This window comes from Podarcis gaigeae, assembly GCF_964106915.1.
Source record: "Podarcis gaigeae genome assembly, chromosome: Z".
Taxonomy (NCBI): Eukaryota; Metazoa; Chordata; class Lepidosauria; order Squamata; family Lacertidae; genus Podarcis; species Podarcis gaigeae.
The window spans coordinates 23,944,544-23,956,059 of record NC_139691.1 but is presented as its reverse complement, the minus strand read 5'-3'; the positions used below and the strand labels follow the sequence as shown (position 1 = coordinate 23,956,059).

At 43.9% G+C, this 11,516-nt stretch overlaps 1 protein-coding gene across 1 annotated transcript in view; it reads left to right on the top strand.

Annotated features, from left to right (window-relative positions):
- The first annotated feature begins 4,442 nt into the window (after positions 1 to 4,442).
- The window catches only part of MTMR8 (myotubularin related protein 8), a 34,826-nt gene continuing 27,752 nt past the window's right edge, over positions 4,443 to 11,516 (top strand). The window contains exon 1 of the mRNA XM_083722279.1: positions 4,443 to 5,807. Within this exon, the coding sequence (XP_083578405.1) occupies positions 5,784 to 5,807 (24 nt within the window). The 5' untranslated portion in view covers positions 4,443 to 5,783. The remainder of the gene's footprint in view (positions 5,808 to 11,516) is intronic.

Here is an 11,516-nt window from a genome sequence, read left to right as displayed (position 1 = left end):
TCACGAGGCTGAAACATAGGAAGCTGTTTTATACTGAATCCATCTAGCTGGCAGCAGCTTTCCAGGATTTCAGACCAGGGAGCCCAACCTGGAGATGCTAGGGATTGAACTTGGGACCTTTGTATACAGAAGTGGATGAATTCACATTAAGATATGGGTCTTTTCTAAATTAGTAGTTATGATGGCCCTTCCCATAATTTGCTCTTAAGTGATGGAGCTTCTGCGACCTCCAGTCAGGAGAAACAAGAGACATTGCCTGCATGCAGATTGAAAGATGGGTGGTCTCAATGGGATTTAAGGACTTCCAAGCAGGAAAAACCCTGTTGATCGGGAAGACTTGGAACTAAGCAGTGGCGTAGCATGGCGGTGCAGGGGGGGCCGGCCGCAACATCTGGGGGTTAGGGTTAGGGGGCGCAAATCCACGGGTTAGGGGGCGCAAATTACTTGCCTTGCCCCGGGTGCTGACAACCCACGCTATGCCATTGGAACTAAGCCGTCATTTTGCCAAAGGAACAAGCCATGTTCCCACTACTCCTGTTTTAGGGAAACTCCTAGACTCAGTCCCCGTGAGAGGTGATATAGGGGTGTACCAAACAGGGCCTCCTCCTGGGTGGCATCACAAATGTGGAATAGCTTCCCCAGGAAGGCCAGCTTGAGAATCTAGCTTGGCCACTTTCAGCACTGCATTAAAACTTTATGATGATTATAATTCTTCTGCAAACACCTCACTTTTCAGTTTTCGTATTAGCTGTTTTCTCCAGCTTTAGATTTCAGCACCTTGTTTACAGTATTGAGCTTTGTGCCTGTGACCTGTGGCTAGGATTTCTTCTTCTGCAGTTCTTCTTCAGATCAAAAGTTGGAAAATACAGTGGAATAAATTACCCATTAGTGATTATTCACTTTGCTCTAATTGCAAACAAACTAAAGAAAACTGCATGGGATAGGCAGCTCAAGATTCATCTATCAGCTTTCTCAGCTCTGCTGGAAGCAGATTGAGCGTCAGGGGATTTTTGTTTTTCATTCCTTTCAATTCACAATATCCAGCTACGCAAGAACAACACACTTGTTTAAGCATTGCCTTATCTCTTTTGTAGCTTTCAGGCTCTGCTAGCAAGGCCTTCATTAAAGGGGAAAGTTCTAAATTTGTGCAGCTTGGGTCTCAGCAACCTAGGAGGCTAAATGTAATGGCAAAAAATAAATATTTTGCTTTAAGTGACTTACAGCATAATCATTTCAGATTTCAGGGAATTGGGAAGAGCCCTGCTTCTCACTTTAAATGTCTAGTCTTAGTCTTATTTTAAATGTCTACTCTTAGATATGTTTAAGCTAAAGTTATAAATGAAACATACCTTTACTGCTTTTATTGCAGCAGAGCTGTGTTCTTCAGAATAACTCAAGGAATGTTGTCAGAAAAGGTCACCCCACCTTTGTGGGTGTAAAGGAGATTTGCTTTTTTGGCAAACATGCAGATAAATTATAGTTTAAAGCTGCTTGTCTGCTTCACTCTTCCACCTGTTTGGCACTGTAGTTTCTTTAGTTCAAGGTCTTCTAGAAATGGAACAAACACTATAACTATGGTTTGCCAGTTCAGACATGGCTCTAAATCACAGGGGTACGCATACCCCTAAACATTTTGTGAAACTAAGTTTGGCCTCATTGAGGGGCAGTATTTCAAGATGAGTAGGAAAATGAGAGTACCCTTAAACATTTTTTTAAAGAAAAAAGCACTTTATATAGATATGTGCCATATGCATAGAATTAGGACCCATTGCAGCTGAGAGCCCCCAAAGTTATTAGCATACATTGGTAACTAAGAGGATATCACTAAAATGTGACTACAATGAATTGTCATAGCTGAATTCCAGTTTGTAAGTTAGTTGCATCGCTTCCCCTCTTCGTTTCTCACACTGCCTGATTATAGTCAGCAGAGGACAGTCCATTAGGGCAGGGACCACCAACCTGGCACCAGGTCTTATTTGGCACCCCTGAGCTTTTATTTTTTTAAAAAAAAATGGTAGGGAAGCACCGCTCGCCTACTTCTCCCGGACGCTGTCTCCGGCTGACGGAATTACAGCCAGCTCGACAAGGAGGCACTGGCATTTGTGGCTGGAGTAAAGAGGTTCCATGAATACCTCTATGGGAGAACCTTTGACCTCATCACTGACCACAAGCCCCTCCTGGGCCTCCTCGCCAGCGATCAACCAACTCCACCGGTCCTCTCGCCATGCATGCTGCGATGGATTGTCTTTCTGGCAGTTGCCCTGGAAAATTGATGGGTCACGCCAACACTCTCAGTCGTTGCCCACTTCCACCACTTGTGGAAGACCCGGCTCCTGCTTCATCGCTCCTCCTAATTGAGGACCTTCCAGCAGCGCCGCCAATTGGCCGCCAATGTAGCCTCTACATCTGCCCAGGACTGCATCATCAAACGTGTACTCAACTGGGGGTGGAGGGGGTGGCCAGAAGGGTCTTTTGCACCAGAGTTCCAGCCGTTTGCAAACAGACAGCATGAGCTCTCGGCTCATTGCGGCTGCCTACTGTGAGGAGACCAAGTCGTGGTTCCCCAAAGACTCCGCCAATGCGTTCTCAAGGCTCTGCACATTGGCCACCCAGGGATTGTCAAAATGAAGGCGTTGGCTCGGTGTTATGTCTGGTGGCCTAACATGGACGATGCCATCACTTCATGGGTTGACTCCTGTCAAGAATGCCAAGAGTCAAGACCTGCACCACCGGCAGCTAAGGGCAACACCTGGAAGATGCCCAAGGCACCCTGGTCGAGGGTGCACATCAATCGTGCTGGCCGCTTTCACAGCTGGACCTTTATGGTAGTGGTGGAGGCCTATTCCAAATGGCTGGAGGTCACCCTGATGCCCTCCACTACTACTGAAGCTGTCATCCGGGTGCTGCGGAGCCTCTTTGCAACTCATGGATGTCCTGATATCCTCGTCTCGGACAACGGACCTCAGTTCACGTCGGGCACCTTTGAAAGGTACCTCTTGGGGCTCGGCATCCGCCCTGCCCTAACAGCACCATTTCACCCAGCCAGCAACGGGCAGGCAGAAAGAATGGTACATTCAGCAAAAGAGGCCCTGGCGCGCCTAGAACAGAGGGAATGGCACGAGCAGGTCACTGAATACTTGCTCATGCAGCACATCACCTCCTCATGTAGCCACAGGGCGGAGCCTGGCCGAACTGCTAATGAGCCGCCACCTCGACTGGCTGCACCCAGACTTTGATGTGGCCGAGCCCACGGGCTGTACTAATATGCCACAGTCCTTTATTCTGGGGAATCAGGTTTTTGCCTGGAACTTTGTGGACGACATTCCTTGGGTGCCAGCCATGGTAGTGGGAGTCACAGGGCCCCGTTCGTACCAGGTGGCACTCAAGAATGGACACTTGTGGTGCCGGCACATAGACCAGCTAAGCCGCAGGCTTGGGGATTTGGACACTACCGCTGTGCTCCCAACTGCGGTCCCAGCTCCGGAGCGGTCGCTAATGGAAGGCGAGGCTCCACCTACATCTTCCTCACAAACTGAGGACATGGAGCCAAGCCAAGCCATTTCGGTGGGTCTGCCTGGCTCTCCAGAGACTCGGACCACTGCCATACCACTGACCGTCCACCGAGTCCGCCCATGGTTCCTTCGACAGCAGCGGAGCCAGGGAACTTGGGCTCAATGCCACATTTGGTCACACCACAGTCGCAGCCAGAATAAGGCAGCCACCCGGACTCTGGTACTGGCCCTTGGAGGTCTGGCACGGTTTCCAAGCATCCAGCTTATTTAAAAGACTATGTTCACTGGACAAACTGCACATGTAAAGTTGTATGATGAATTGGCTCAATTAATATGCTTATGTGCCTTACTGAAACCAATAAGGGTATTGCTGTATGTAATCGAACCACTATGACTGTAACTACAGTGGTACCTCAGGTTACATACGCTTCAGGTTACAGACTCTACTAACCCAGAAATAGTGCTTCAGGTTAAGAACTTTGCTTCAGGATGAGAACAGAAATTGGGCTCCGGCGACGTGGCAGCAGCAGGAGGCCCCATTACCTAAAGTGGTGCTTCAGGTTAAAAACAGTTTCAGGTTAAGTACGGAACGAATTAAGTACTTAACCTGAGGTACCACTGTAATGCCTTATCTCGGTGGGGAGGGGTGTTATGTATTGAAGTTCTCACCCTGGCCACCAGGGGTACTGTGCATATACAGTCATACCTCACATTAAATATGCTTCATGTTGAGCGTTTTCAGGTTATGCTCCGCGGCGACCTGGAAGTAATGGAATGTGTTACTTCTGGGTTTCTCCTCTCGCACATGTGCAGACATTCAAAATGAGGTCAGATGCAGATGTGCAGTCGTGGGTTGCATTCTACTCAGGATGCGAACGGGGCTCCTGAACGGATCCCTTTCGCACCCAGAGGTATCACTGTAGTTTTCACTCAGGTCCACGTCAGTTATTTTAGGTGGGAAACCCTGGGGTGTTGTTACAATGTTGACAGCCGGCTGCCTATAAAAGCAGGCTGGCTGAGCTGTTCAGTTCAGTTCCAGCTTACTATAAAGAACCACTTGGAGAAATCTCTGTGTCGTCTGCTTTGTCAACCCACTACTTAATAAAATACATACATATTTGCTTCTTATCTCCCAGGAGAGGAGGGGACATGACATCACACAGAGCCTTCTCTAACAATCCTGTTTCTATGGACTGCCTATCAGCAATGCAGCTCTATGGTCTTAACCACATGTTAACTAGCAAGAATACACATCGTTAGCTTTGACTGCATGTCTTCCACAGTTCTCACAGTGACCAACCAGATGCTTTTATGGGAAACCTGCAAGCAGAACCCAAGCACAAAGCAGAACTCTCCCTTCCTGCAGCTTCCAGCTACTGGTATTCAAAAGGATTGCTGCTGGCAACTGTAATAATAAAGCACAGTCATCGCTGCTAGCAGCCATGGATAGCCTTCTCATCCATGAAGTTGTCCAATCCCCTTTAAAACAATCTAGGTTGAGGGCTGTCTCTGTTCCTGTGGCAGAGAGTTCCATAGCTTAACCATGCACTGCATGAAGAAGTATTGTCTTGTATCCATCCTGAATCCTCCAACATTGCTCTTTCCCTGCCTATCCAATGCAGGCACATATGCATATAGTTTTTCAATTTGAACTCGGTGCAGTCTGTATCTGAGTAAATATACTTAGGCTTGTACCATCATCCTGCAATCCTGTGCAGTGTGACTTGCTCGCTCCATGTAAACGTGTATAGGGCCAGGGCTCTCTGACTGACGGATACCTGTTTACACTTATTTTCAAGACTGCTCCGTATTTTGGGAAAATCTGGGAATATAAATAGGCAACGCAGCATAGGCCACAATTTTCCCCACAGAGCCAGTTGTGTACTATTATCATTTGTTGGTGGTGGTGGTGGTGATGATGATGATCATAGCACTAACGTGTTTCACTCCCTGGATCTCTTTCCCCGGCCTCTACTCCCAAGCGGCGTGTTTCGAACTCAAGCCTTGGCGGAGGTCCTCTCCTCCGCCTGTTGCCTGGTGAACGGTGCCCTTACGCAAGATGGCGCTTGAGGTTTCAGGCCACGGAGCAGGCCTCCGTCGGGCTCGGAATCTCGCGAGGTTCGGTGAAGAGACGGGGCTGAGGTTCTGAGGAAGAGGCCGGGTTTTTGTGTTTTCCTTTTTTGCGGCGCGGGCGGGGAAGGTTCGGTCGAGGGTTCCGCCGCGAGGTAACCGGGCAGAGGCGCCCAGCTTTGGGGTGGGCCTCCCTCAGCCATGGAGCACATCACGACGCCCAAGGTAAGGGGTGATGTGTGTGTGATAGAGAAATGTGGCAGGTGCTGGCCATTCCTCCTCATGAGGCTTTTTCAGCCACCTCCCACCCCCCAAATTTTCAGCTGGTCCTTCCCATCCCCAGACAACGGAGGAGAAGAGGGTGAGGAAGGCCTGTTGTGGATATTTCCTTCTTCTCCCCCCAATCCCCCCCTTTTGGTAAACCATATGCAGTGTAAAGTAAGGGGTCCCTGAGCACGTGCAGAGTGCATTTCATGTCTGTATGTCCGCCTTTCTGGTGTCTTATGCCCCAATCTCCTATTTGCTTGGCCAGGACGGGAGGGTGCGTGCTACAACCCTTTAAAAAATATCACTATAGTAAAAATAAATAAACATACATACCAATGAGTAGAATATGCAAAATGGAACATTATTAAAATACATAACTTTAAAATAGAAATCATTCAGTAATGATAATACCCCATACTGATGTAGTGGGGTTATTTTATTGTGCATCTTAATTACAAATGCTTACATTAAATGTTTGTGTGACTGGTTTTTGTGCTTTTATATCGTTTAGAAGCCTGTTTCAGCATTAAGTGATATAGTAGTAGTGGTAGTAATAGTAATGATGATGATACCCATTTAAAGCCTGCCAGGAATCCTTGTTTTCCTTTTTAAACCAGACAGCGCTAGTATTACTGTATGCTAGCCTTGAGGCTGCTGCTGAATTGCTAAACTGTGGAGTTAGGTCTTGATAACACCACCTGGCCTTCTTGTACACAGGAATTGTTAGTCTTAAGGATGTTTTCCTCCTCCCACAACAAAACCTAATCAGACCCTCATTCTCATCCAGCCTTGCTCCAGACTCCTAGATCTTAGTCTCAGCAGCTGGTTGGGGTGTTGAAGGGGGGCAGTGGTTAGAAGCATAGTTATATGCAGTGTAATGTAATCTCAGAGTTTTTGAGCTTGTAATAGAGTGCATTCCCATAATCTTTCAGATGTTACATTATTGCTGGTGAACTGGAATTGATTAGCATTGACATAATGGAATATGCTTTCAACAAGTCTTGGAAATGGCTCAGCTCATCACTGAAAATAATAATATTTCTATAAACATTTGTGTGCTTATTGTTCTCCCTTAATGCACACTGAAACCCTGAGCCTGCTTCCCAAGTTGCTCCTCAACCTTTGCCACTTATCCACATAAGGTGGGCTTCTTGAGATCTTGGTCCTAGAATCTGGTCTTGAAAGCAGGGATAATTGGTGCCAGACTTGGTGCCAGACTGTGCAGACATCTCACAGGGATTCTGAGCATGTGCAGAATATGTTCCCCACTTTTAGCACCTTAAATGGTAGATTGAAATTCATTAGCAAAATTCAGATTGGTAAAATGTACTAATCTATTCATTTAGCTTGTTGACATGATACTCTGCAAACATTTGAGCTTGTGTAAAAATGTCGTAGTCTTGCGTATCATTGCCTTTTTGGACTCACTACACATTTTTTCCTGTGCTTTTTCCTGTAGTTTTTTTGTATTTAAATCAGCCATGTAAATAAGACTATGTAAATATATAAGCATGCTAAGTGGCCAGTAACCTCTGTTCCCATGCTTACTGTAGAGAATGGCTTCACTATGGAATGCTTACTGTAGGTCATAGCTTCACTATGGAATAGTGAGTCGTGGGTTTTTTGACAACTTCACTCCTGAGTACGCCCTTGGGTGCTATGGAGTCAGTTTTACTCCTTAGTATACTGAAGAATGGTGGTTGATGAAATGGAATGGTCAAGGGCTGGAGCACAAGTGGTGTAAGTCTTGATTGGGAGCTGACTGAGCACATGCTCATAATTTGACCTTCCACACAGTGGTGAGGGCCGTGAAGGGATCCTACTCCGTTGCCTCCATTGCATCCTCAGGGAGCCATCCAGCAAACCTTTTCCGTGTCCAGAGATTGGTTATTCCTGACGAGGCAATGGTTGATCTTTGGAGTACAGTGGCACCTCGGGTTAAGAACTTAATTCATTCTGGATGTCTGTTCTTAACCTGAAACTGTTCTTAACCTGAAGCACCACTTTACCTAATGCAGCCTCCCACTGCCGCTGCGCTGGCGCCAAGCGATTTCTGTTCTCATCCTGAAGCAAAGTTCTTAACCCAAGGTACTATTTCTGGGTTAGCTGAGTCTGTAACCTGAAGCATCTGTAACTCGATGTACCACTGTACACAGTCGCCAGCTGTAACCAGATGGCTAAACAATTTGAGGATAAAGTTGCTTGGCTCCACAGCAATTTAGATGCTACTAAATCGAGAACTATAATAAATTAAAAGCAACATCCATAATTATACTTACTGCTCCAAAACTTTTTCTTTCGAAGTCTTTGGTTGAATATTGAAGAATGTGAAGAAAATATTTTGTTTAGTGGGTTTTGCACTTGCTGGAGCATTCTCTGAATTCAGGAATGAACATTATCGAGCAAGTGCATGAAAGCATTTACAGTGGTACCTCTGGTTACATATGCTTCAGGTTACAGACTCTGCTAACCCAGAAATTGTACCTCGGGTTAAGAACTTTGCTTCAGGATGAGAACAGAAATCACGCAGCAGCGGCGCGGTGGGCCCCATTAGCTAAAGTGGTGCTTTAGGCTAAGAACAGTTTCAGGTTAAGAACGGACCTCCGGAACGAATTAAGTACGTAACCAGAGGTACCACTGAACTGTATAGTTTAGGCATTCTTCACTGAGAAATGATAAGCAACATCACTGAGAAATGATAAGCAAACACCAGCTCCAACTAGCATGGACAATGATAAGAGATTATGGGACTTGTAGTCTAGAAGCATCTGGATGGCCACAAGTTGGCCACCCCCATTTTAAAATATTTATGACTTTAGAAAGTTGGTGTCTCTTTAACTAAAGCATCATACTCTTACCTAAGATGAAGAAATCTACGTGCAATATTTTTATTTAACCTAATAGTGGTTTATCTGAATGGAATAGATAAGAAAAGCAAACGCCGCATGAAAGGGTCCCAATGAGTCATTCATATATCAGGATCAGGAAACTCTTGGCTTAACCATCTTGCTGCTGCTGTGTCCTTTTAACTTGTTACATCCACACTCCAACTTCCTGTTTTGCTGGCTGTTGCCTTTCAGAAGGCATGGGGGGACATGACAAGCTCTTTCCTTAGCCTGCACCATGCTAACATGGCAGAGAAAAAGCTAGAGATTTAGTTCTCCATAGCATTTTTTATTCAACAGTTTCTATCCTGACTTTCTGTCCTAACATTGAGCTGTGCAAATGCATATTAAAATAGAAAGCATGCAAGTTCTAATGTTTTTGACAACGCTAACATTGTTGGAAAATTCTGAAGTGTACTTGTTTAATTCATTTACGTAGCTTTATAACCTGACCCATCTCAAAAATGTGAGGCAAGTAACAAAAGCAGGCTTCCAGCTGTGATTTGCTTAACCTTGAGCCCCAAAAGCTCAACAGGTAGGCATTTCTCTCTTTAGGCTAGGTTCACTACTAATGAAATACTCACTTTGCAGATGAGAAAACAGGAGGGATCACTGGCTCGGTTGCTATCACTACTGTGGCATCTTCTTAAAATATGATATATGCCACAAGTTGGTTGTTTTGAGTATGAATCCAGAGTCAGCTGTGCTGCAATCCTCTCCATTTCCTCTTCGATTATTTTCGTATTATCTGTATACCAAGGAGTCCTCTAGCAGCAGGAACTTGTGCTTGGAAGCTCTTTTGCCAGTGATCCAAAAATCCATTCTTTGTTGCACAGGCTAGCAAGGCCATTGGCAGAAGAACTATCAAAGCTAGTAGGAGTGTTTCCTTCAGAGCTCTGGCTCACGATTCTTTTGGATAGAGTTCTTACAAACACATTGAGGTGCTGAAAAGGAGTTGAGAGCTAACACTATTTGTACTTAGAAAATCTTCCTTGCTTGTTTGCCTAAAAGTCATTATTTTCTTCATCACGGGTGATCATGTGAATACTGGTTCCCCACCCGGAATATGAGTATCTATGCTGAATGATAATAATAATGCTGTTTCCATATGCTCAATAATTAAAAACCTGGTGTTCAGTCCAAAGCATTCTCATTTAATGTTGAATGCTTGAAAGTAAATAAGCTTGGTGATAAAACTCCACATTCGGAATATGAATCCTCCCCCCTTGATTTGCATTTTCTATAAAGATGTTATTGGAATTGAATAACTCCATAGAAATTTTCTAAGCAAAGAATTTATTTTCTGAACATATTTTCCAGATAATGTATATGAACTGGGATCCTCTCAGAATATAAATTAATCTGGGAATAATGTTCATTTTGAGAGCATTCGCTTTTCCCCAAATGGTGAGGTTTAATGACTCTCATCTATCAATATCTGAATAAACCTCTCCCTATATTTTATTTATATTGCATGTTACTAATTGAAATATATTTTGGCATAAACATACCTAAAGACTTAATAAGATTTGGTACAAATACAAAATTGGTTTGGGCAAGCAAATTTTCACCTATAGGCATCAATTCCAATTTGGACCAGTTAATAGAGTATCTTGATATTTTACTAAAGGCATCTATCATTTGCATCAACAGAGGAATAGTAGTATGAGGTTTAGAAATAAACAAAAGAATTAAATACTAGAAGCTAACAATTGGTGTTAATTTTCTGAAGTGGGCAACTTTGGAATATACCATACATAGCGTCTTTGGTTGGGTGGATAGTATTAGGATCAAAATACATTAGAACTCTGGTATTTCTTGAAACGATTATGTCTGAGAGCTGTGGAATGCAGTGTCTTAAAAAATAGGATTTGACCCCTTTAAAAATTGGGGGAAAGATGGTGATGTGGAAAAAATTGATGGAAGTGGGCATATTGACTTTGGATCAACTGATAGATGATGAATTTTAACATACACTGTGTTACAAGATAAACAGTAGCTATTGCATGCAACCCAATGGCAGTATTTACAGCTACAACATTTGTTAACTATGCTACTTTGTTTGGACCAGTAGCATTTTCAGCTTCTGGGACACCTGAGATACTAGAAGAACTGGTTAAATATTTTAAAACTAAAAAACCCACAATTACTTTTTATAGTTATTTGTTATCAATAAATCAATTTGATATGCAGATGTTAAGAAATAAATGGAATAAAGAACTGGAGGTACTTATATGGCCTAGACAATGGGAGAGCTTTTTAACTCTTATACCAAGGGTGTTAGTGGACCTTAAATTATGACATAAAACAAAAAATAATATTTAGAATTTGTTGTATTCCACCATGTTTATATAGAAAATGATTTTTTTTGAGATTTAATAAGGATAATGTTTCTTTAAAATGCGTTTTTACAATGTCCAGTGCTTTCTAAGTTTTGGGAGAAGCAGTGGATTACATAACAATGACTGTGTGAAAAATACTAAATTTTTCAGAGGATAATACTCTTTTGAACTACATATCTACTATTTGGAATTTGACAACTGGACAGCATAAATGGATTCTCCATGCCCTTACTATGGCTAAAAGTCTGATATTGCTGCCCTGGAAAGATAAATGCATGGCTCTAAGGGTGCCAGCTTGAATAAAATATTGTTGGGTTGGGGGAGGTAAGCCCTGCCTTGCATAATTGATCACAAGATGCTGCACACACAGATAATTTGAATGGCAATGCCTATCAACTTTGGGGGGTGACCCCCCCAATATTTTTTCAAGGGGGCAAGGA